The sequence below is a fragment of the Perognathus longimembris genome, chromosome 26 (assembly GCF_023159225.1).
Source record: "Perognathus longimembris pacificus isolate PPM17 chromosome 26, ASM2315922v1, whole genome shotgun sequence".
NCBI classification, from domain to species: domain Eukaryota; kingdom Metazoa; phylum Chordata; class Mammalia; order Rodentia; family Heteromyidae; genus Perognathus; species Perognathus longimembris.
The window spans coordinates 5,027,797-5,053,768 of record NC_063186.1 but is presented as its reverse complement, the minus strand read 5'-3'; the positions used below and the strand labels follow the sequence as shown (position 1 = coordinate 5,053,768).

Genomic DNA, 25,972 nt, shown 5'->3' with positions numbered 1-25,972 from the left:
GGACACAAGGCGCCCCTAGAGGAATTCTGCGAGGCCTCTCTTGACTGACACACCCATGGAGGGGGTGTCTGCTGATAACCCACATGAGAAAAGGGGTTCCTTCTGGGCCGAAATGTGGACACTGAAGACTCTTCAGTGGTTGCTTATTTAGACTTTGGAGTCAAGCAAGGTCTAAGGCCTCTCCAAAAGAGGAAGCCATGGCTCAGAATTGAGGATGTCCAGGGGTAGAGTTGGGGGGGGGGGGGCGGAATGGCTCCACATAAAAAAGAAATTTGAAGAGAGCAAAGGCTTAGCCAGTGGGCCAGATGTGGGCAGTGGAGGTGTCTGGGGACAGAAGTCAAAGTGCTGCATGCACGATTTCTATCTGTCCCCTTTTACCACCGTGGTTATGTTAGCTGTATGGCCATGGCCCTTGTGGCTGGCTCCCGGGAGGCCTATCAGAGGAATGTTCTGGAATGATGGGGACTGAAAGAAGAATGTGAAGGCTCAGCTTGAGATAGGGAGCCTTCACTCTGCCTGAGGGGAGTGGTGTTCAGTAGTGTTTGGAGTAACAGAGGTAAATAATATGTAAGAGCATTAGAGCGTGGTGTGTAGGCTATGTGTGCACACAGCTTGTATTTGTTCTTAGCACGGGAGTATCAAGATTTCAGCTGCACCAATCAGAGTGAGCTCACATTTTCTGGAATAAGAGGAGTCCGAGCTGCTGGGTGGACAATTCTGTGTATGGCCGTAAGTGAAAGACAAGGTTGGCTAGAGATCAGCAGGGCAGCAGTGGAATCAAGTTCACAGCCCAACCATCTTCTCCGCCTTGCCCACGAGCCAAGCCTCGTACTTACAGGAAGGTGAATTTGGAGGTGGCGGTGTTCACCAGGCCACTGCCCCAGGTGCTGTCCAGCAGGTGCCATCTCCCCTCCAGGAACACGGCGTTCCAGGCATGGTCGAACTCCCCGGAGAAGCTCTGACCTGTCTGGTAGCCGAAGCCCTTGGAGTAGCCGGCCACCGTCATGCACTGCACGCCAGCAATCCTGGGGGAGTAGAAGCAAGGTCTGAGGGGACTCCTGTTGGCGACTGGTCCTTCCTGTCTCTCCCACTCACAGAGGAACATGGTGTGGGTTGCTTCCGCCAGGGCAGGCTGGCTGTGGTCCCTGCCGCCTGCCCTTCCCCTGAGACTGTTCAAATCACTTCGGAAATGTCTCCCCAGAGCCTACTTTACATGAGCCACGAGCAGCTCGTCAGGAGGAGAAAACTGAGGGCAAGAGGAAGCATGGCCTCACAAATGCCAGGCAGGAAAAATGATGTTTTTAGAACAAAACGTACACATAAGGAATATGCACAGAGGCGATGAGAGCCAAGACATCTCAAAAGAGGCACGGGGCAATGAGGACAGATGATAGCTCAGCGCTGGTCCCCAGATACACCTTCCCAGGTGCGTCTACACGGGGGCTGCAGGGGCAGGCAAACTAGTGTGTCTAGTGCTGTCTTAGATAGGAATGGTCGACAGCTAGTCAGACCTTGAGGTCTGAGTGTTGAATAAACGGCTTGTTTCTGCATTCAGGTGAGCTGATGGGTCTCTGGACGTACCACTCCCTGGAGCTTGTCCTCTGCTTGGAGCAAGGAAGGAGATACTCTGAGCCAAGTGGGGACACGTTGAGCATCCAGAGACTTCAGGTGTTGGGGTGAGTGAGGGCAGGAGCTGAGGTTGGTAGTTTGGAAATCCTCGAGGGGGTAGGGGGTGGGGGGAGGGGATAGCCTGCCTTGAGCAGTCTGCTTGGGGAAATATCCTCACAGCAAGGGGATGAAGTAGGAGGTTTATCTGAAGAAGCAAGTGGGGAGCAGCTGTGACAACCTCACCAACCCGGGAAAGGGCTGGGGGGAGGAGGAAGAAGTGACAGGGGCATCCACCTATATTGCTGAAGCGGGTGGCCACTTGGCCTAGCCAGGAAACCAGGGCTCTGGTTCCAGCTCTGGCGGTCACCTGCGGTGTGGCCTTGTCCAGCTCATCACGGGCAGCAAGGAGGGTGGGCGTTAAACGATCTCCAGGGAGCGAGTCTACTCTGACAGGCGGAGAAGGGCCGTAGGGAATGCCTCCAGCAGCAAAAAGATGAAAACCAGCCTCTGCTGTAAGCTTGCTTATGCATTGCTTGACGTTGACATGAGGAAATGTTATTACCTGGCAGCCATGTGCAAGATGAATTGGACAGAGGAAGTCAGGGTGTGAAGCATTATTGCTAATAACCTCGTTTTCATGCAAAATGAAGTAACCTGCGTGTCTAAAACAGTGATTGTAGAACTAGCAGGGTTTTGTATCCAGTCTCTGGCTGCCAGTCAGGATGACCCAGGACCCCCTCATGTCAGCAAAAGACTTCTCGAGGGCTGGGAAGGTGGCCAAGTGGTAGAGTGCTCGCCTCGTATGCATGAAGCCCCGGGTTCCATTCCTCAGCACCACATACACAGAGAAAGGCAGAAGTGGCGCTGTGGCTTTGACAGTGTTAGCTTTGAGCAAAAGGAAGCCAGGGACAGTGCCCAGGTCCTGAGTTCAAGCCCCAGGACTGGCAAAAAAAAAAAAAGGCAAAAAAAGACCACTTGCTGTATTCAAGTATACCAAACCCCAGAGCGGGCACCAGCCATGGTTTATCAAGGAGTGACAAGACATGGCCACGGCATACAACATAATAAAACATATCGTTCCAAAAATAAGGTGAGTGGCTGCCCTACCTGTGTTCATGGTTGGAAGGAGATCCTATCTGCGGATGTCACTACAATGCCAGTACATAAAACAAAACCCTGGGAGCCCCACAGAGGGAGATTCCCTTTGTAAGCTGGAGCTGGGAGAACAGTGAAAAAAGGGGGGTCAGAGGGCTGGGTGTGGTGGCTCACGCTTGTAACCCTAGCTACTTAGGAAGGAGAAATCAGGGGAACACAGACTGAGGCCAGCTCAGGCATCCATGTTGGTGCGATTCCTCCTCAAGCAATATCTGGATGCAGTGGTACAAGCCTGCGCTCTCTGCTATGGGAGAAGTGGCATACGTCTGTCCTCTCCAGTGACACAGGGAAGCACATCCAGTTGGATCACAGCCTGGGCCAACAGGGGCATGATGCCCTGGAAAAACAACGAATGCAAAAAGAGGCTGGATGTGTGCCTTGGAAGTGCAAACCCTGGGTTTGCACTGGAAAGGAAGAGAGGGGGAGGGAGAGGAAGATGAAGAAGAAAGAAGAAAAAGAGAAGAAGGAGAGATGACTAAGGATGAAAAGCATCTCTACCTGCTGAAGAGCTCAACTAGCCAGCTGAGAACCTAAAATATCACCCAAGGACATCTATTTAACAACCTCATGCTGGAGAATCTCGCTTTTACACCTGACAGTTTTGACAACCCCAGTATCAGCTCCTCAGCAGGGGCTGATGCAGGTTTCAATCCACAAAGCAAATGTGCACGCAGGATGCCTGAAGTAAACTTTCCCTAGGGCACCCAGAGGATCTGGAGAAAGCTGCAGCCTCCCCACCCCACCCCGGCCCACCTCCAGGCTCAGGGACCCAACCACAGCAAACGTGAGGGCTGCGCACGACCCCATGACCATCTATGGTGGTTTGGTGGAGATGGACTGCACAGAGGTCCGGGCAAGCAGAAGGCAATAGCACGACCTGCTTCCACCCGAGGTGATGGCTGAAGGGATTGTGGCTTCCATGAATACATTATCCTTCTTACTTAAAGAAGATCTGGGTGTGCCAGCTCAGTGTGCTGTGTCCTCCGGTAGGTCAAGGCTATGATTGTCATTCTGTATCGAGAGGGTCAAGGCCCTGCTATAGGAACTGAGTGAGATGACCATATGCCCAGCCCCGGCATCAGTGTGGCTGAGCAGCTGGTCAAGGAAGGGGTGCCCTGCACATATGGGGCTCTGAAGTCTAAACGGACTCTCCCAACTCTACTCATCTCTCCCAGGATGTCTGAGCCAAGTGGGGGAAAAAAAGGGAGGGAGGAAGGAAGGGAGAGGGATGGGGGGAGCACAGCTGTAAGGAGAGGCAATGAGACTTGCTTTCCTTTTGGTACCTTGTTGACATAGCGTACTTTCTGTGCTGCAGCGGGACAGTAAACCATGGCTTAGCTTTCACAGTTTATGTACTTGTTCTCTTACACAGTTGACAGCAGGCCTACATTCCTGCTAAAGTGTTACCATTCCCCCTTTTCTTCCATTATTCCTCATGGCTTGGTCAGTAACTTGTAATCACAATAGTAATTCTCACTCCCAAGTCCTGCATGGAGTGTCATGAGGTGTGTAAGTGAGGGCTGGCTCGCAGAGGGGAGTCACTTTGCCTGGGGATACACTACTAGCTAGGGACTCATGCAATATTGGGATACAGCTGTCCGGAGGCACAGATAAGACATAGCTATACTGGGCCAGGCATTTAGTAAAGCAAGATTTTGTTTTAATATTTGGCACATAGAGTGAAATTAAGATAGTTTGCTAAAGTAATATAATTTTTATTTGTGTGTGTGTGTGTGTGTTACCAAGGTTTAAATTCAAGACCTTGCACTTGCTTTACTTGCATGTTCAGTGGGCACTCTATCCTTGAGCCATGCCTTCAGCTTGGCTTTTTGCTGGTTATTTTGGAGATGGAGTCTCATAGGCTATTCTGGCCAGGCTGGCCTTGAACTGAGGTACTCTAAATCTGAGCCTCCTGAGTAGCCAGGATTACAGGCAAGAACTGCGGGCATCTGGCTTAATAATTTGTCTATGTATCTTCTTTTATTTCATCTGTGAGGGGGAGGGGAAATTTAGGTGTCTCAGAGGCCTTTTTTGAAGAAGTCATGCTCAGCAGTAATTTAAAGTTACCTTATCTCCTGGGGAACTGGCATCTCACAGAAGGTTTAGAGGGCCCCTCCCTGTCTTTTAGAGCATTTGGGACCAAGTGATGTTGTAGAGTAGCCATCTGGATGTGAATGTCTCAGCCCTTGCTCCCTGTGACACGGCCTGAAGATGGATGGAAACTGTCACCTGACTGGTGACAATCAGCTCACTCAGCATCAAAGCCTCAGAGTCACAGTAACCTTCTAGTTACCCCCAAATCTCTGGGAAATCTGCTACCGGGTGGTACCTAAGCCATGGTAAACAAGAGAGGAGAATTTACTGGGGGCTGAATCAGTGGCAAGAGCATTAACTCTGACCCCCTGCCAGGAGATTAGACCGAATCAATGAAGGCTGTGGATGATCAGGGCAAAAGGAGAGGACATTCATGTTGGATGACAGCAAGGCAGAAAGAAACCAGACCAGCAATTATAAGCAAGAGCACTCACAAAAGATGCCACGTCGGTAACTTGGGAAAGACCACGAGAAGATGAATGATGCTCCAAAAAAAACCCCCAAAAACTGTATTCCCTACCAAATTACGTGATTCAATCAGTCTTTAATGAGGCCATTGCAGGGAGATGAAATGCACTGGCAGGGAGCAAAGATGGCTACAGGGGAACAACTCTTCCCTGACAACTGCACAGGGGTAAATCAGCCAGTGTGGATTGCATTGTTTTCAGTGATGAAGGGATGAGCTAATGAATCCACCAGACCTCTGGCAGTTGTGTTAGAGGTGAAGAAGATTAGGTTAGTGATGCATGCATAGGTTGCTGATCCTTAAAGGCCGGGTGAGGAATTCTGTTCCTGGTAACCGGCAGGTTGGAACCAACTTTGAGTGGTGCAGAGTGTGTTGAGCCGTATTTTAATGATCAGCTGCAGGCCAGAATCTGGCCATTGTTACGAATCTGGACCAGGCTACAAAAGATGACAGTTTCACTCAAGACAAGTGTCAATTTTCGGAGTCTATGTGGGCCAGCCCAACCTGTAGGAAATTTCCATAGAGCAAAAATACTCCCTGGAAGGCTCGCCAGAAAGCAAACCCGCCACGTGGTTCAGGCAGAAAGGAGTTTACTGGGGGGAAAGCAAACTGCCAGCCCACACAAGATGGAGGAATAGGGAGACAGAGGGGAAGGAAGAAGGGAGAAAGAGAGAAAAGAGCAAGAGTGAGAGAGAGGAAAGGAAAGAGAAGAGAGCAGAGATTCGTGTTGAGCCAGATTATCTAGGGAAAGGCGGGAGATATGGCCAGGTGGATTGGATGGGACCTCAGAGAAGGGGAAAAACACCGGCAAGACTCAGAGGACGTAGAGCTGAGCCTGGATCATGGCTACACATACAGAGTGAAGTCAGGGAGGGAATATAGCAGTGTTACCATCGCTATCTCCATTTTAAGAGCTACTTCATCTTTTTTTCGTTTTGTACACTTTCTACATCAGATAGGACGGACTGTGTTTTAAATTAATTGCAGTTGTTAAATGATGCATAAGGCAACACATGAGCCGGAGTCTGAGGGAAGGGAGGAGTATGGAGGATTTCAAAGGAAGGGAAGGTAGCTTGGGGGAGGAGCCTGGAAGAGTGTTAGGGCAGGGGAACAGGCCTGTGTCTGAGGAGAGGGAAGCAGCAGACCTGGGAAGGTACTGAGGTTAGATTTGGGAGGACAACTTTGAGCTGTCATTCACATCTAGGAATCCAGGGCTAAGGGATCCTGGGCCCAAAGGCAGAGGTGGGTGGGTCAGGGTGGCATCCCGTGTACTGTAACTTGTTCTGGATACATCTGAGGCTGGGGACTTTGGAAGGTGGACCTCAGAGGGTAGGGAAGGGCAAAACAGGAAGCTGGGCAGAGCAAGAAGGTGGGAACAATCCACGGACCAGGTGCCTGGTAGTGGTGACGGAGGTTTGTCAGATATTACAGCTGGGAGTTTAGGTCAGGAATAGGTTCCATGTTCCCCAAGAGTACAACACCAAGCGATCACGGCTTCCGTGGCTTGTTTATCGCTGCCCTTGGTTTGCTGGATGCAGCCGTGGTGGGCTGCTGTTGGGTGTAGAGGCCTTACAGACCTCCAGGAAGCCATACATGCTCTTCCTGGAAAGAGAGCTCTTTGGTTGCTCACTGCAGCCTCTAGAGCTGCCTTGATGATGTCCCAGGTGATCCAACAGACCTCTCAAATGAGGTGTCGGAAACTGGAGGGGTGGGCAGGGCTCCCCTCAGCCTTGAACTTGTCCTGGGATCACCAGGAAGCAGTACTGATTCATTCTTCCGTCAAGCCAGCAGCCTGGCCACATGCCCCGAAGACAGACACTTCTCTCTGGCTACCCGGTGCTCTGACTGACAGCTCTTTTCCAGTAGATACTTTGCACCTTTCCAAAGGATTTTTAACAGCCCTCTTGGTGTGAGCAGCTACTGTCCTGTCCTGTCATTCCCAGACCTGCCATTCTTTTAACCTTCAGCCGCATGGAGATGGGAGAAGGTGGAAAAAGGGGGTTTTATAACCAAATTATTGCTGTGCGTTCATCTGCCATTATGTTAATGCATCGCAAAGCCCAGCAGATGGTACAAGGTCAATTAGGCTGGTGCTGAAAAGGGAGAAATTGACCTTTTCAGGGCTCGCTTGGATTACCGAGCAGAGTTTGCAAACTCAGGTTTCAGGCCAGGCCTGGGAGGAAGCTATCCAGTTCACTGGAAGAACAGAGAGGGATGAGGTCGGGTTATCAGCCCCTGGCTTGTCATACCTGCACATTCTTTCGAAGAGACCAGCGTAGCCATCACAGTTGGTCTTCTTGGTCCGCAGGATGTTGGTAGGTTTGAAGGCTTGGCGATCCTTCTCCTGAGCAGCCTCGATGTCATACTCTGTGGAGTGGGGGGGGGAGGGTAGAGGGGCGGGGCCATCAGGAATCAGGGCCCTCCGGTGGTCAGGGCTGGTTAAGAGGGGAGAAGAGGCCCCAGCCAGAGACATCACAGTCCTCAAACCTAGCCACGCTCTGGGTGTCTGCGGGGCCGGGGGGAAACTAGAGTGGGAAGATTAGAACTAGACCTGGATTGAGCCAGGTCTAGGAAATGACAGCTTTTGTGCAGACAAGAGGAAGAGGAGCAAGGACAAGACAGGAGAAGGCACCTGGCTCTCACGCCTCTGTGTGTGTGTGTGTGTGTGTGTGTGTGTGTGTGTGTGTGTGTATGGGTGGGCACTGGTAGCTCACCCTTGTAATCCTAGCTACTGAGGAGGCTGAGACTTAGAGAATCATAGTTCGCATCCAGCCTTGACAGAAGAGTCTTTGAGAGGCTACCTCCAATTCATCAGCAAAACGCTGCACTGGAGGCATGGTCAAGTGGTAGGACTCCAGCATGAACAAGTAAATGGAGCAGTTATGAGACCCCCCACCCCGAGTTTAAGGTCTGGTAATGACACATACATACACACACACACACACACACACACACACACACGCGCACGCCTGTGTGCGCACGCATGAGCATACCTATGTGGTGGCAGATCCATATCCAGATGGCCCGGACCCGTTCCAGATCGCTGTGGGCCTCCTGGAGCAGGTCACTCACCAGCTCATCCAGGCCACTCTTGACGGTCACCTGGGGAGCAGGAAGGGTGTGCTGCTTCAGGGCCTGGGGGAGGGTGGGGCGGGGCGGGGCGGGGCTAGCTCCTGCCACTTAGAGCCAGTGCTGCTCTTCCTCTAGGTGAGGAAGCTGGGAGAGAGACCCAGAGGGACAGAGGCCCTCAACATGGATCACGAGCAATTTAAAAAAAAAAAAAATAGAGACAAATGAGGTTCTGCCAACAAGACTTCCCGATGTCAAAACTCACTGCAGGGTTAATGCTTCGTATTAGCATAGACTCCTACAGACCCACAAAACAGAATTGAGAATCTCAAAGTAAGCCCGCATACTTCCATGGCCATTTGAATTTTGATAAGAGTGCCACATCTATTGAGTAGGGGAAATAATGTGGCTTAAAAGCAAACAAAATCACAAATTGCCCTGGAAGAATTGTACTTCTACATGCAAAAGAATGACATTGGCTATATCTGCATTGCATAGTATACCAAAATAAGGAAAAATGACTCAATGACTCAAATATAAGAGATTAAGCTATGCAGTTCTTAGGAGAACTGGAGTCAATCATTGTGACCCTGGATTTGATCATGGGTCCCTAGATATGACATGAAAACCACCAGATTCTGAACATTAAGAGCTATTATTTGGACAGCTTACAGAGTGGGAAAGAACATTACAAATTACATACCTGATAATGGGCTTAATAATCAGAATATGTAAAGAATATATTTACACTTGTATTTCTTGGTTTGTTTATCGTTGGTTGTGGGGAATGAACTCAGGACCTGGGTGCTATCCCTGAGCTTTCGAGCCACAACTCCACTTCCAGTTTTCTGGCAGTTAGTTGGAGAAAAGTCTTAAAGACTTTCCTACCTAGGCTGGCTTTGAACCATGGTCCTCAGATCTCAGCCTCCTGAATAGTTATCATGACAGGCGTGAGCCACCAGAGCCAAGCTTTATTTACACATATATGTATATATATATACATATGATGGTCACTTATCCAAAGGAGATACACAAATGGCCAACTGATGGAATGGCCATTGGTTTTGGGCAGGGGTCTGCTGCCTGTCCACCATCCAGGCCTTCCTGGGTCACCTCATGGGCTCTTGGCTAGAGGGCGAGCTCTCCTACCTGTGAGGCATAGGTGTCCAGTTTTTCAAACTGCCTGAGGTCCAGAGGCATGGATTTGAGACTGGACTTGTCCCAAGGATAGGCTAGAAACACAGGAAAGTTCAGTCAGCAGCTGAGACCCTCCGTGGAGGGTTACTCTGCCCAGGTTCCATTCTTTCTTTGTGACAGCCTGACCTTTAACACAATTCCCCAAGCTGGAAGGAAACTGTAGCCCCAGGAACTGTATCTCCTTGTAGGGTTCCCTGATCAAATTCGTTTGGGAACTCTGAGATTCCCATAGTCCTCTTGGAGAACCACAGGGAACGCAAGCCTTTGTGTAGACTCAGGGATGCTAGCATTACAGAAACTGTCTTAACCTCAGTCAAACCCAGTCCTTTCTACTCACAGTTTAGTTTTCCATAGCTTCCTATGGGAAGCACTTGGATTATATGTACCCTTGACAGACTCAAGGCCGTGGCGATGGTGGGGGTGAAGTGTTACAGGGCATGGCAGGGTTAGCCACCTGGATCTTATAGAGTGAGATGTATTTGGCATCCCTTGTCTTAATTTTCTTGTCCATGGCCACCTGGAGACACCCCAAGAGAGCCAACCGTGGGGGCGTCACAGGTGCTTGAGGTGCTGGGAAGGAGACTGAGCCTTAAAAATGACTCATCTCACCCAGCCTTTCTCCTAGGAAGCCTCCTGACCACAGTCTGGTTGTGGGGACAGAGCTACAGGAAGAAAGAAAAACTCAAACACTGAAGTTGACAGGGGGCCAGCAGCTGCCCGGGGTACAGGAGAGTCCCTCACCCCTCTGGATCTGCAGCCTAGATTTCTTTCTGGGTACCATGACTCCGAATCGTCACCACCCACCCCCTGGTTTCGTGTCCAGTGGCAGCCATCCTCAGAATGGGGGATACCCTGGGAGACTCCTACCCGGATATTTCTGCATGCCCTTGCCTCCAGAGATTCTAGGTCCTCCCACTGCCTAATAGGAGTCAACAGGCAATCGAAGTAGATTTGATCTGATGTGGATTTATACAGAGCGGGTTTCCTCTTGGCGTTCCTCTCCCCAGGCTCCAATTTAGAAGAAGGATGGCATACCTAAAATGGGCTGTAAACCCTATTTTACTACTTTTTCCCTTTCTTGGTTCCATTTTACAATGGTTAACATTTTTAATACCAAAATACCCACAATGGTTTATGCTTCATTAAATCTACTTCCCAAGCAGGTCCTTTAAGGTACAAATATGATTTTTTTGCATAAATACATTTAAAACACCCAGTGGCATTAACTACATTATTCTAATTTTCAAGCACAACAATAGGAGGAAGTACTGAGCTGCCCTGAGCCCTAGATTCTATCTGGTGTATCAAGGATAGGGGAGAACTAAGGCAAAGCAAGTGAGGGCATTTCCCACCCCCCCAAAAAAAAAGCCTGGATTGTCTACCATTCCATTCCATGTTCCTTCCTTTTGCAGACATTTGGCACTCCATGTTTTTTTTTTTGGGGGGGGGGGGGGCAGTCCTGGGTCTTGGACTCAGGGCCTGAGCATCTTCCCTGGCTTCTTCCCGCTCAAGGCTAGCACTCTACCACTTGAGCCACAGCGCCACTTCTGGCCGTTTTCCATATATGTGGTGCTGGGGAATCGAACCGAGAGCTTCATGTGTAGGAGGCAAACGCTCTTGCCACCAGGCCATATTCCCAGCCCCCTGAATTGATTTTTGATGTCTGAATTTTGATGTTTCCTGTAACTGGCTGCTTTGTCATCGAAGGGACTTAATCTTTAGCCCTGGAATGACTTCTGACATGCGAGCCTTCTCCATCTCCACACATGTCCATGCAAACATTGATTAACAATCAATCACGAGGCTCTTCCCCTCCCAACCCAGATGTGGCCCCAGACTCTGAGTGTCCCAGGAAGCCACCGCTCATAGTCTGGAAATGGGCTCATGAAGCCAACTCAGCACGTTTTTGGGAAATGGCCCTAGAGAAGGAGGCCTGGAACTTACCATGGGCATCTTTTCCTCCAGGCTGCCGGGGTCTCGTGTTTCCATTTTTGTCACCTTGCAAACCTATAGCAATTCCAATGATTCAGAAGAAGCAGAAATACAAACACAGATGATCCGCTCTAGGGCAGTGCTGGCTTCTGCTGCCCTCTCCTCTTCAATCCTTTCCATCGCTTCCTACTCCCAGCCTCTCCTACCGTAGAAGTGCTTGCTAGAATTTGCTGTGAACTTCCTGGTGAGGGCAGAGAAGAGACTGGAAACCAGGAGCGGATGGATGATGGAAAAGGGAGTTGTGGCCTCAGAGTAGAGTCAGAATAGTCTCTGAGCTCAATACGTGGAATTATGCAGGGACCCTCGACTCAACTCTTTTTTTTTTTTTTTGTTTTTTTGGCTAGTCCTGGGCCTTGGACTCAGGGCCTGAGCACTGTCCCTGGCTTCCTTTTGCTCAAGGCTAGCACTCTGCCACTTGAGCCACAGCGCCACTTCTGGCCGTTTTCTGTATATGTGGTGCTGGGGAATTGAACCCAGGGCCTCATGTATACGAGGCAAGCTCTCTTGCCACTAGGCCATATCCCCAGCCCCTCGACTCAACTCTCGACTGCAACCATGTGCCATCTTGGAATGCAGCCGGGGAAGCGGAGAGCGTGAATCACTTCCCTCCAGATAACCCCAGGACTAGACCAACCATGGGTAAAAGGAAAACAAGAGGAGGAGAGAGCCGTTTGTTTGGTCCTTGGAAACTCAGAAGGCTTGAGAATTGATCAAAGGGCAGGTAAGTGCTGTGAATTCAGGATGGTTAAGGCGGAGTGGTCAATAGTTAATAGATTCCATGTGCAAAAAGCAAAGAAAGAAACTCTTCTTGCTGATCTGGAAGCAGGTCAGGTGGGTCTCTAATGGAATGGGTGGGAATGCCAAGACAAGAAGCTTATGCCCCTAAAAGCCACTTTAAGCTGTTCAATAAAACAATGGAAGGCTGAGCCATTCTGAGAAGCAGCGGTTCCATTGTTTCTCATATGTATGTTTGCTTTGGAATAATGGGGCTTCCTTGATAAATACTTGAGCTAGTGTTTGTGAACTTACTATTTCTGGCTTGGATCTCATGTCTACTGTTTTCTTTCTTCTTTTTTGGTACTGGGGTTTGAACTCAGGGTCTCACACTTGCTAGGCAGGTGCTCTACCGCTGAGCCACACTTGTAGCTATGTTTACAGCTTCAATCTCATCTCCTTTTATAGATGAGGAAATTGCACCCCAAAGCTAGGTTAAGTCACTTACTTGCCCAAGTCATACACTGCTGAGAAATGAGCCCCAGCTGCTGGACCCCAGAGCCATGCTAGTCTGCCTGCCTGAGATCCTAACAGGACTTCAGGGCCAATTTCAGAGGACTTTAGTGCAGTGAGCGGATGTGGGAAAGACTTGAGCTTTGCCTCTCTGCAACTTCTCTCTCTCTCTCTTTTTTTTTTTTTTGGCCAGTCCTCCCTTGGACTCAGGGCCTGAGCACTGTCCCTGGCTTCTTCCCGCTCAAGGCTAGCACTCTGCCACTTGAGCCACAGCGCCGCTTCTGGCCATTTTCTGTATATGTGGTGCTGGGGAATCGAACCTAGGGCCTCGTGTATCCGAGGCAGGCACTCTTGCCACTAGGCTATATCCCCAGCCCTTCTGCAACTTCTCTTCCTTGGCCTGTCTTCCTCCTGAGGCCCACTGGGCTAAGAGATGAGCGAATACCAGAAAATGCCGAGGGGAGTGTGGAAGGGGCTTTGCCTTCCTTTTCTGTACGCATGCACTGAGAGTAGCTAAATACAGGCTTCTGAGTTGCACCTAGGTTCTGACCCATCTCCTGTCTGGGTAAACTTAGGCAGTTATATCACCTTTCCGAGCCTTGCGTTGCTGCTCTGAAAAACATGGGGATAATGTTGTATATGTTAGAAACGTTACAAGGTTAATGAATGTTAAGCGTTAGGATCTTGGCTGTTTAACAACATGACACCAGCCACAATTAAATGCACTTTCAGCCACATGCCCTGTGTCACCCTGGCCCAACCCCAGAGATGCAAGAACAGGGTGTGGATGAAGGAGTCATATTTCTGTCTTGTCTCAGTCTGTAGGGAACCACCACCCCCACCCCCACCACTCCACCCCATTGTTCAGAAGGTGCCTAGGCTAGGGTCTGACCCATCCTGCTGCCCTCGGACCTCCCTGCTGAAGTCCCATGTGACCAGCAGCCCTGTACGTACGTACGTTTGGCCAAGGAGAACTTTTTGAGCAGCTGGGGCATGGTGTCACACGGGTGGACTTCCACCGTGAGCTGTGTCCCTGGAGAGAAAGGGAGGTGACATTCTCAGTCAGTTGTAGTCAGGACACACAGGTATTTCAAATAACAAAACGCAATTCACTGCAGTGCTTTCCTTTTTCTTCTCTGGTGGTACAGAGGTTAGAACTCACTCAGCGCTTTGCGCTTGTTAGGCAAGCATTCTACCACTCAGATCACACTTGTAGCCCTATTTATTTATTTCTTTATTCAGATAGGGTCTCCTGTGTTTGTTTTTGTTTTCCTGGGTTGACTTGGGGTGGCAGTTTTCACATCTACATTTCCCCATAAAGCCGGGGATCACAGGGCTGAGCCACTCTGCCTGGCTAGAGCTTTCCTTTAAATATACAAATAATTTTTGTTTCTTGGGTTGTGTTTTTCAGAACCCCAGACAACAAGCCAAGCAGTTTCTGTATCTGGGTGAGATGGCAAAAGCACTTTCCACTCTCTCTCTGCCAACTAATGTAAATATCCATCCTAGACAGAAGGCCTGTGAAAACCATGGGCGGACTCTAGGAGGCGAGCAACCAAAGGCAGCGTGGAGGAAGACCAGGGTAGAAAAGGCATCACCAGAATGGGCAGGGAGTTTTCCATCCTTCTTCTTCCCCCTCAGACTGGAATCAAAGGCATCCCATCCTCAGAAAAAAAACCCACTCAGGAGAAGCCCCATCTTCCTGCTGAGTGAGAAAGGGGGATGCTACAAGTCAGAGAGCGTGGGCTGGGAGGCATTCCTTTTTCCTGTTGCTTCCCATCTTGGGCCCCAGCAATGGGAGCACCTAATGCCCCCTTCTGCCAGAGAAGCATGGTCTCAAGAATGTGAGGGCCAGTAGTCTCTTAAAAATAAAAGTATTTCTGCCAATGGCTCCCAATGTATGAAGGCAGGGGAGCCTTTCTACACCTCACAACAGGGCGGACATGAGAGCAACTCATCCAGAACGTCGGCCCCACCCACAAGCTCTTCCCATCTGCAATTTCCAACCCTTTCTCTCCTGCCTGCAACTCCTTGTCCTTTTGAGACAGGGCTGGTGCCTAACATACTCCTGGCTCCCCAGCAAGTTGTGCTGCTGCCTAGGTCCGCCTCAAGGACACTGGAGGGTTCTCAGTGGAGGCCTGCCTGCTCTTTTTTCATAGATGTGTGGAAGCTTCCAGAGGCTTCTCCCATTTCTAGCATGCCCTTGGCCTAGTTACCCTGTCTCAAGGTGAACAGCATTCACGAGATAGTTTTCATGTATCCCAAAGGTGTGAAATGGAGTGAGAAGGCTGACTCTTAATACTCTTGTATCAAGACTCCAAAGGTAAGAAGAAAAATGCTAATATGACCGATCTCTAATCATAGTCATCATTTAGAGCAAGAGTCACAGTTGGGTCTAAACTTGAAGTGAAAACAGATACCATTACACTGACATTGACCATGGGCCATCATGGCCAAATGTAAAGGAGCCCCTTCCTGAGACTTGGGGTTCCTGGTGGGCCTCTGGTGACCTGCCTTCTCAGCTCATCCACCCTCACCCCAATAACACTTCAGAAACTACAGCTTTGGCTAGCGTAGTAAACGTATTTTAGAGGTTATTTGTCTCTAACCCTGTGAAGGAGCTCCCAGACCCCTTTCCTAAATTCTACAGGCTCACCTGCCTGTCTCCTGCCCTTTCAGAATGGAAATGTGCATGGGCCAATCACCTTGCCTTTTACCGTTGCGCTGCCTTTCACCCATTGCGGAGCTTTCTCCCACCTGATACCTTCTCTAAATTGCTTCAGGCTTCAATCAGGATTTGTCTAAAGGCTTAATTTTTCTCAGAATACCTAATGCAGGGAGGGCAATCAGGCTTTGTGTTGTTCATTAAATCTGACTGATTGAGAGTGGTTGCCCAGAGCATCGGTCAATTAACAAATACCATCAGGCATATATGTGTACATGAGTGTGTGTGTGTGTGTGTGTGTGTGTGTGTGTGTGTGTGTGTGTGTGTGTAGGAGCCCTGGGATTTGTGCTAGATACTTGCCAACATTGACCTAAGGTGTCCATTAACTCTCTGTTCACAGGGTACCACATTCGATTATTTCTTTATTATTAATTAATTAATTAAAAGAAGAACTGGAAATGTTTTTCTGCAGCAACTCAGAGTCAGGAGGTGTCAGTTGAAAGTGCTTGTAACATTGACAAGGCCTTGGTTGGGGATTCAGCCCCCAACCCAGGAGGCTGTAGTTGGCAAGTGGTGAGCTAGGACAATCCAAGGGCAAGCAAGCTAGCAGGTAACGGGACTGTCTAGTTCTCTAGAACATTTTGGGGGCACTACTCTCACTGGGTGCTACAGATGCAACACAAAAGCCCTGCTCATCATCTCTGGTTATGAGATAGCCATCTACTACCCTAATAACTTAGGTCTTCCCTGGGTGCCCACTGGTATGTGTAATGAAGGTATCCTCTGTAGCCCTGGCTGCCCCCAGCTTCCAGAGAGCTCTTGAAAACACAGCCCCATTCAGGATCCCGTGGGTAGGATGGAGCTCTCTCAGAAGTCCCAGGTCTGGAATCATGGCGGTTCGACCCTCGTATAGGTGTGCTCAAAGAAAGCCACTCTGCTCATGAACAGACTGTAGGGGGGTAAGGACTGATGACCCGGAAGCAGACATCCTCAACAGAAAACTCCCTCCCCCACTCTCTCTCTTGGTACTGGGATCAAACACAGGGTTCCATATATGCCAGCTGAGTGTTCTACGCCTGAGCTCCACCCCAAACTCCACCTGCTCTATTTTAAATTGGTCCTTGTAATAGACATTGAGCACCAGCCTCTAAAGATATCCATGCCAGAAGTCCTGGAACCTGAGAGCATTACCTTCTCTGACCAGGGTGATTTTGTAGATGTGATTAAACTAAGTCGCTTAGGATAGAGAGATTATCCCGTATTATCTGGTTGGCCCCTAAATGCCACCACGTACAACCTTATAAGAGGGAGACAGGGAGAGATTTGGTTATTTATAAGGAGAGAAGGCAATGTGATAATGGACTCAGAAACTGGAATGACACAGCCACAAGCCAAGGAATGCTGGCAGCCTCTAGAAGCAGAATGTAGAGGCAAGGAATGGATGCTCCCCTAGACCTTCCAAAAGTGCCCCGCTGACAGCTTGACTTGAGCTTACTTGAAGCTGACTTCAGAGGACTCGCCACCAGAAATGCAAGAGAACCGTTTTTATGTTATCTCAAGCTACCCAGTTTGTGGGAACTGGCGATTGCATCTCCGGGAAACATATACACCCTTGCTTCCCCCACCATTCTTGAACCCCTTCTTTTCTCCTTTAGGCTTACCCGAATGACTGAATCACCAGGATGTGCTCCCCACAGGCCTTGAAGCCTCTGTCTTGTTCCACAAGTGAGGTAAGCATTGTTCACCGCTCTCTTTCTAACAGGGCATCTCTGAGTTTTGCTTTGTGGTAGGTGATGTGAGATAAGTCAATTTTAGAGTAGCAGTAGGGCCTTGGCTCGTACCGGTGTTCAGATCTGCCCTGGCGGATCTTGGTGGACCCACCAAACGGGCTTGAAGGGGCTTGTCCTAGAGTTTCCAGCCAAACAAAGACAGCCTGAACAAAGCTTTCCCTGTCTTACTACCTGACAGTGCCTTTCGACAGTGGGTTGGGTCGGCCCACCCTCTCCAGAGCAATTCCCTGAGAGGCTTCAGGGGGAGCGAGCTGCCCCTGTCCCTGGGTGCAGGGTAAGACATCAGTCTCAAAAGCAAAGGTGATAGTCGTGCCAGAATCTTAGGGCTGAGCCTATAAAAGGCCTTAGATGTCAGGCCCCAAGTCTTCCAATAAGTGATTATCAACCACAGCAGGCATTGCAGTCTCTCACCAGGCCTTGCCCTCTGGTCTACCCTGTCATGTTCTCAGATCCAGTCAACTGCAGAATCCTCTCGGGGATGCTCTTGCCTGCCATTCCTAAACCCCCAGAGCCTTTCTGGAAAAAGTGAAGGTTTGTAAGGCAACAAACTCAGCACTACATGGATTGTCCCCCAGCAGGCTCAGTCTCAGGATAGGCCAAGGAAATGCTGAGACTCAGGAGGGAGGGAGAGAGAGGGCTTGGAAACATGAGCCAGCAGGGGGGAGGCCAGATTCTAGGGGAGCTACAGACGTTGACCCAGGAACCACTTGAAGGTTAACAGCCGAGAGCTTGCTGGGGGAGAAAAAGGCAAAGGCTTGAGGCTCTAACTCTTGCTGATCATGTGATTTTTGGATACTTGGTAGTCTTTTCCAGCCTCAGTTTTTTCCTTTGATAAAAGGAAGGCAACGGGAGTACCTATCAAATAGGGCTACTGTGAAGCCGAAGGAACACGGGAATGAAGGGTTTTGTTGAGTTGGTGTCTGACACGGGGCCAGCACTCTCCATAAAGGCTAACTCGTGATAAGAGGGTGATGATGGGGTTCTGTGGCTTAAGGATTTCCTATCTTGACCCCAGGTGAAGGGCAAGACTTGAACCAAACAGTCTCTCAGCGTTTCCTCCAGGATTCATGGGGGAGGACACAGATCTCCAGCCTCCGTGGGGCAGAGAAGATCTGGTCCCCACAGTGCAGGCTCTGTATCCTGGACTGTCTCTGGCTGGGGCAACAGATCCAGGAGCAGAGCTAGAAAGAAACTGACAGGGAGCAGCGATTCACTTACCTTGGTTGTCATAGGAAGTGATGACCTGCGGCTGCTGAGGGTGCTGCTTCTCCGCCGAGCTTTCTATTTAAGGAAGACAGAGAGGACCGCGGTGACCACTGGGGGCCATGGTGCAGTTTCCCCCTGGCAGAGCAGGGAGCGGTGCATATTGACAAGAAGGGCTTGGTGGGGACTGCGCTTATCCCCACCTGTGAGCCATTCCTTGTAGTTGTACACCTGCACATAGGTATACAGGCCTGGGGACCTGTGTACACACACACCCTCTGCTTCTCCGCATGAGCCAACATGGGCTGGTGATACCTGGAATGGTCTCTGAAGCCATCACTCCCGACTTCCCAGCCCCAGCCCGGGAGGTGGGCGGAGCCGTTCTAACTCCCAAGTTCCCTGGCTTCCTAGCTCAGGCTCCCGGCTCCCTCTGAGAAGAGCAGCCCAGCAGCCTGCCCCCTACTCTGTCCTTGGAGTTGAGGTGGAAGACAGCTTGGTTAGTTTTTCCAACATCGTAGGGCATCCATTATATGCCATTTCTCTCCACCGTCTAGGAATGTTTCTGTCCGGGCACACGGAGTTGTCCCTGCAGCCTGGCCGAGTCAGAGAGATGCCTTGTTCTTGACATAGGTTATCAAGGGGGGAGCCTATGGGCTTCTTTGGACATCCTCCGGGAAGGATGACGTTACCTTTATCCTTCTCTTATAGCTGCTGTTGTGGCTGTGGCCTGGTCTTACCGGGGGCTGCCCTTGCTCAGAGGGGTGGAGGTGGGGGGATTGGTGACTAGGAGGAGGGCCAAAATGATGGCAGAAGGAGGTTCTTCTCCTATTGCCACTCTGGCCTGCCATCGCCTCCCTCCTCTTCTTATTGGCCTACATTGGGCCCACTATGGAAGTGACCACCAGGACCGCGGGGCCTCTGCCTTTGGGATGCTGGCCTGTGCAGCTAATCAGATCGGCCACCTTGTATTCCCAGGATCAGACCCAACCAAGCAGAAGCCGGTCCAGTGGGCGGGTGGGATAAACTTGCAAGTCACCTGACGAGACCATGCGCTGGAGAAGCCCATCGGTTTCAGCCTTCTCCTTCTATAAACAGGCTCAGCAAGGCCCCTGAGGCCTCCAGCTCGGGGTGATGTGGCATGATGGAGTCCCAAGGCCCCCTGGGACCTCCGGGACATGGCTGGCTATCGGAGGCCAGGCCCGCTGCGTGCCAGGTCAGGGTGATGTGGCATGCGAGGCTGGAGCGGCAGCCAGCCTCAGGAGAGGAGAGTGAGATTTCTTTCTGTGGGCACAGCTGGCCGCATCTCTGGGAGGAAATAGGATCCGGGAAGGGAATCCTCAAGGAGGGTGATTGGCTGGCATAGCTGCCGTGGGGTATTTATAGTCAGGGCTGCACAATTGGTTTCCCTCTAGCTGTAGGGCACCAGTCTGTGCTGCTAGGCAGACTTGGGCCAGGACCCAGGAAAGCAGCCAATCACAGCAAGGGAAGCCCGTTGCCGGGCAAGCTATAGGGGAGGGAGGGGGGCTGGGTGGCTCTGCCCAGGCACCTGCTGTTTCCAAAAGTTTGGACTGTTTCAGGATTCCTCCCGGCCCGCCCTTGCCAGCACCCAAGCCCAAGGAGCATACAGAACAGCAACAGGAGAGAAACGTGGCCTGTGTCTGACCACATTTGTGCACCTTCTACCAGCACGAGCCATCAGCGGCCTTCTCTGCTGGTTATTAGGACTTGGGGCACCAACAAGGCGGGTATGGGATAAAGTCAACCTCAACCCAGTGCTCTGAATCTTGGTCTCTGAAAACACAAGAAGAAGCTATAATTTTAATTTACGCTTGCATGGAACCATACTATTAAAAAATGAAATGTTTTCTTAACTGTACATATGGATAGAGTGGTAGAATGGTCTCGAGAGCCTCTCTTCAGCCCGGCATTTACCCTAAACTCTTAGTTCTCAGGGTGGTCTCCCCTCCCACCCCTTCAAGGGACTACTATCATCGTTGTCACGGACAGACGCATTGCCCCAAATGCCCACTTCACATAGTTCACAGGAGTCTTATGATTGTCTTGTGATCATTTGTGTTTTGTTACTTCTTTCTACTAACTCCCCACACTCTCTCCCCACTTGAAATCAGGAACCTAGAAGATGATCAAAATAGGATGAACTCAGTCTAAGAAGACTTCAGATGACTGTCAGACAACTCAGGCAAGGTAAAAGAGAGCTACAGTAAACAAGAATACAGTGGGGTGTGTGTGTGTGTGTGTGTGTGTGTGTGTGTGTGTGTGTGTGTGTGTGTGTGTGTGTGTCCAGCCATAACTGGCTCCCTCCATCCCTCTACTCACACATAGACTTAGCATGTATACCTTCATGGTTATTTCTGTGGCTGACAGGCTTTTGGAGGTCTGATTCTTATTACACTCCTCACTAGCCTACAGCATGATTCTTCTGGCTATGAAATCTGCTTCATTAGGACTAAAGCTGGTTGTCATCTGATGACTCCAGCAGGGAGGAGCCCATTGCACTGATGCATGTTTCCTAGCCGGAATGCACCCTTGCAGGGCAGGAGGAGAATCTTGAGGATGACTCCTACCCATGAGCAGGGGCAGGGGCCACAGGAAAGCTAGCCAGGATTTGGAGACTCTATGGTTGGGAATGGTATTGTGATTGTTGTCATTGTAATACATGCCCACGAAGACAGGGCTTCTTGACTCTTCTTCACTGTTTCATCCCCAATATGTCAAAACTGTGCCTGGCAGATGGCAAACACTACAGATATTTGTTGAGGGAATGAATTTACTTTTAGAAATTTTGTCACTGTCAAAAGGATGGAAGAACATAGTTATTTGATCTTGCTCAATTCTAGTCCTGTTTGCTCATTTGTAGAAGGCTGCATGACTGGGGTTCAAAGAGCCGGTCATCTGATTCCAGGGCTCACATGATGCATCGGATGGAGCTCCCCAGTAGCGTTCTGGGTGGAGGTTGATTCCTAGTAGAATTTTCAAGTGCCTATTATGTGCATTGTCATCAGTATTGTTCCTAAAGGCTGGACTAAGGAGTCTACAAGGGATACAGAAAAAAAATCCCCCTAGAGTTAGCTCATCCATGGATTTCTGAGAGATTCCGAGGCTGTAGGGAAAACAGATGCCTTGCACCAGAGAGTTTGGAATTTGGTTTCTTAATGTATTCTGGGTCTTAGGCTGGCAAGGTTCTACAGAACCCTTATCAAGGGTCTCTAGACAAGACGCAGAGTAATAACTGTCCTCTCTGTTTGGAAAATATTTCAAGAGATGGATATCCTTGATGATCAAACACCCCTCCTTCCTGCAGGAACATATTGGAACCTTACCACCCCAAGGGAAGGCTAAGGCCTCCCTTGCCGGTCTTTACCTGTAACCCGGCCAGCAAACAAGCAGGAGCTCATGCTCATAGCACTGCTCCTCAGCCACAGCCCCTAGCAGAGCAGGGGTCTGGGTGCCGGAGAAAACTTCCCAAGTTCACAATGGCCCCAGAGGCCTGGCTTGAGTTCACAAGTAGCCACTTTTTGACTCAGTGTCTTAAGGCCAGTCTTTGGATAAATGAAACGCAACCTTTGCATCAAGTTCCAGAGATCACAAGAAAAATAGAAAGAAAAAGAGATTTACCGTGGAAGTCATTTCCTTCTAAGTTCTGCCACTTCCGGATCCCGTTTCCGACACCTTGGAATTCTGTGAAATAACAAGGGCCGGCATGAGGGCCTCTACTGGGAGGGAGATCAGGGCAGGGGCCACTTCTCTGCGTTAAAGTGGGGCTATTAGAACCTTCCAAGGGAGGCTGCATTTGAGGAAAGGAATGCCACCCTTAGTATCAAAAAAACACGGAATAAAAATGCTAACACAGTAGTTTTCAATGGCGGTGAGCCTGGTTGGAAGGATTAGTTAGGCGGAAGTTTTGCAATGATGTCCATTTCCTACTTGTGCATCTCCAACACATAAATATGAAAGCCCTGTTCTGGAAGACAATGGGCATTCGTTTTGCCTACTTGCTTCTCTGCATGTGTTGCTTGGAGACTATGGTGATGTCTGATGAGGGAGGTAGGTAGGCAAAGCCTGCCTACTGCTATGGGAACGGGAAGTAACCGTTGCCTGCCCTCCCAGCTTCCCTTGCAGCTACAGCATGGGCAGGTGAGCCCTAGGCCTGGCCCACGGGGTGCACCTATATCCTGTGCTGGCGATGATGCAATGTGAAAGGGAAGGGGAGAGAGAGGAAGGGAAGCTGTCTCACTGGGGCAACTCGAAGTGGTAGCTGCAACGTCAAATTCCTGGCATGGGACTGACATACATCCTGGCCATGCGAGTCACAGTAGTCAAAGTGAGTCACTTGTGCAGAAAGAGTGTCTAGTGCGCCTTGATTTCCTCATCAGAGCAGCTCTTGTGGCACAGATCAGAGCAGTTCTTTCGGGCACTGTTCCTGGAAGCTCAGCCTGGAGTCTGGTTCTCTAAGCTTTGAAGGCCCCGGTTCCTCTTAAGCCCCTCCCTCTGTTCTGCAGAGTCTCCCTGCACCCCCACACGATTACAGTGTGGGGATTACCGCTTGGACTGGTTCATGGCATGCTCATGAAGCAGAGTGCACAAGTCACACAGACTTTTGCTAGACTTGAGGCTCTTCTAGACTTAGTGTAGGCAGCTTTGGGGGTCTCTCCTCTTTGGCTGTGAGGAGCACGAGAACTCCTCCCTGCGCGTGTTTTCTGAGCCAGTGTAGTTATAAGGAAGTTGCTGTGAAAACACTAAAGCACACAGAGGAAAGGAGAGAGGGCATCTGCTGGCTTTACAGTCCAAATCCCTGGTGACCAGCTTTCCTGCACTCTCTTTCCTGTCCCTCGATGCCTTTTCTGACATAGGCCACAGTGTCTGCATTGTGAAACCAACTGAACTTCATGCTTCTGACATTGGGCTCAGGCTTTCCTTTTCAGAGGCAGGAAGAGCCATCCTGGAGCCGATTATGGCTCTGCAGAGGAGGTAGGACCTGAGGTTGGTTGGGGTCATGCACACCCACGGGAAGCCTGGGAACGAGTAGTTGGGCTCAGTATTTTTTTCCCTTACGCTGTCTTCTGAGGAGGGGGCCTGCAAGCTTAACCTGGGTCTTCCTAGACTTCATCTAGACTGCGCAGCAGACCTTGGAGGCCATGTACTCCCTGGACCTCCCACTCTGGTGCAGGCTGTTTGTGAACTGGTGATACAGTTCTCTCCACTGCCACGGCATCGCCAAGGAGGTGCCAGTATCTAAAAAATAAAATTCCAGTGTTTACCAAGTAGAGGCGTCTTCAGCCTTGAATCACGGTCATGGCTCCAATGAGGCACGCTGGTCTGGTGTCATAGAGCTTTGACCCCTCATGGCTGTTCCCATACCTGGCGTTCTTACTCTGAGCTTCTCACACTAGGGGAAGTCACACTAGGGGAAGTCACGCGAGGGGAAGTCTTCTGGTTTATAGTGCACACAGTAGGGGTGATCTCATGTTGATTCCGAAGCTGATGACTCTGCTACTTCCTACCTCCAAAGACCTTGGGTGGGCTATTTTCTTTTGCCCTCAGCAGGGATGAGAAATAAACAACTCAAGTAAACAGTCCCAGGCACTCAGTCCCTCTCAAGACTGTCCACAAGCTCAGCCCTCTAGCCTATTTATTTTCCTTGATTGCCTCCCTAACTAAGAACACCCCCTGAGCTGCTGGGAGGGAAAGGGGGCCCACAGGGCCACCACTTTTGCAGGACAGTTGGACAGTATGTATGCAGAGACTCGTGGGACGTGCGGGCCGAGGCGGGACTGCCGAGGAACTCTATCTAGAGTTGGGGTGGGGTGGAAGCCAAAGTCATTTTCTGCACAGTGTCGGGCATCATTCCTAAAGAAGGTGTGCAGACCAGTGCACCCCAAGGCTGGTGTTGGGACAGGCTTCCTGGGGGACCCAGGACCCTGAGGACTCCCCACGTCTTAGTTAACACCCATCTTTTTTTGTTTGTTTTTAAACCGTGCGCGTGCCTGGGGAACACAGAGGCCTGCCTTCCGCAGTCACTCAGTAACCAGCCGCTTTGCAGGTTTGCTCTTCCAGATGCAGGCCGTAGGACTGGTAAAGAGTTCACGCGGGGACAGTGTGTTCCACACCCCCATCCTACATACACCTGCGCCCCTTGATCTCTTTCATACCTTCTAGTTGCTCAAGAAAGAGGAAACGGAGGCAGTAAGTCACGAGGCCCACTCCAGGAGCCCCTTATCTTAAAAGGTGACTGGGTCCATGGCTCCCCCCGGAGCTTGGCTTGCTATTGAGGTGGGGGAGCGGGCTTGGGATGCACCCAGTCAGCCTGAGGCTCTGGCCCCCTTACTGCAGGGCATCGCCCGGGCCCTGTGGCACTCCCTACAGCGAGGTGACCAGGTTTCCCTGGTGACCAGCACCCCACTAGGCCCGCAAAGGGAGTCAACCTGGGACAATCGCCGGGCTGGGCTGCGCGTGCCTGCGTTGCCCCGGGACACGGGTACCATGGCACCACCGGGACACGGGCTGGGCTCATTCAGGGGCGCATGGAGCGGTCCCCCCCCCCAACCCGGGGCGTGGCGGACCCTCGGGGGGCAAGGAGGAAGCGGAGGTGCCCCGGGCCCCGCAGAGGCAGCCGGGGGGCGCGCGCGGTTACCTCCTGGGCGCTGCAGGAGCGCGCCCGCGTCGGCCCGCGGGTCCCGGGGCACGCCCTGCGCGGCGGCGCGGCGCTTCTCCGAGTGCACGATCAGCAGCATGTCGATGGACACGGCGGGGCTGTCCTTGTTGAGCTCCATGGTTGAAGCCGCCTGTCCCCCGGGGCCCGCGGCGCTGCGGCTGCTCGCCAGGCTGCCTGCGCTGCAAATGGCCCCTGTGCGCGGCGGCGGCGGCAGCAGCGCCGTCCCCGGGCGGGCGCGGGCCAGGGCGAGGGCGCGGGCGAGGGCGCGGGAGAGGGCGCTCCCCCGCCAGGCCGGCCCGAGCCCATCCCGCTGGGCGCAGCGTTCTGCTGACTCTGCCAAACATGCCATTAGGACCCGCCCGGGAGGGCGCTACCCCGCGGCCGGCAGCGGCTCTAAGTCACCTTTGAAAGGAAATCCCCGGGCGGGCGGGCGGGCGGGCCGGGGCCTCGACCTGCACCCAGGCCGCGGTCTGTCTGCGGAGACCGACTGACTTGGTTTGCATTTCCCCCTTCTCTCCACCCCCCCCCCACCCTCTTTTGCACAAAAGCCCTACTGATCCGGGCCTCCATCCTGGGTGGGTGCTGGCTCCATCCTCACTATTTCCAGGGGGGCAGGGGGTGTTCCCCAAAGGAAGCTCTGAGCAGACCCTTTCCACCGAGAGAAGCCACTAGCTAACTTGCCCTGGACATGGAACAGAGGGGCTCTAGGTGGAATCACAGGGTGTGCAGAAATCAACCAGATTTCCACCTTGGCTTCATTCTGACATGTGGACTTTGGAGGTTGATAGCATTTTTTTTGTTTGTTTGTTTCCTCCAGGAGGGAGGTGAGCTGG

General features: G+C 51.2%; 1 protein-coding gene across 1 annotated transcript in view; it reads right to left on the bottom strand.

Annotated features, from left to right (window-relative positions):
* Ky (kyphoscoliosis peptidase) overlaps positions 1-25,310 on the bottom strand; it is a 30,533-nt gene extending 5,223 nt beyond the window's left edge. The window contains exons 1-9 of the mRNA XM_048334434.1: positions 25,119-25,310; positions 22,103-22,165; positions 18,482-18,544; positions 13,767-13,841; positions 11,534-11,596; positions 9,542-9,624; positions 8,317-8,425; positions 7,573-7,690; positions 837-1,025 (exon numbers count right to left, since the gene is read on the bottom strand). Coding sequence (XP_048190391.1) covers positions 837-1,025; positions 7,573-7,690; positions 8,317-8,425; positions 9,542-9,624; positions 11,534-11,596; positions 13,767-13,841; positions 18,482-18,544; positions 22,103-22,165; positions 25,119-25,257 — 902 coding nt within the window. The 5' untranslated portion in view covers positions 25,258-25,310. The remainder of the gene's footprint in view (positions 1-836; positions 1,026-7,572; positions 7,691-8,316; positions 8,426-9,541; positions 9,625-11,533; positions 11,597-13,766; positions 13,842-18,481; positions 18,545-22,102; positions 22,166-25,118) is intronic.
* Positions 25,311-25,972: the final 662 nt, after the last annotated feature.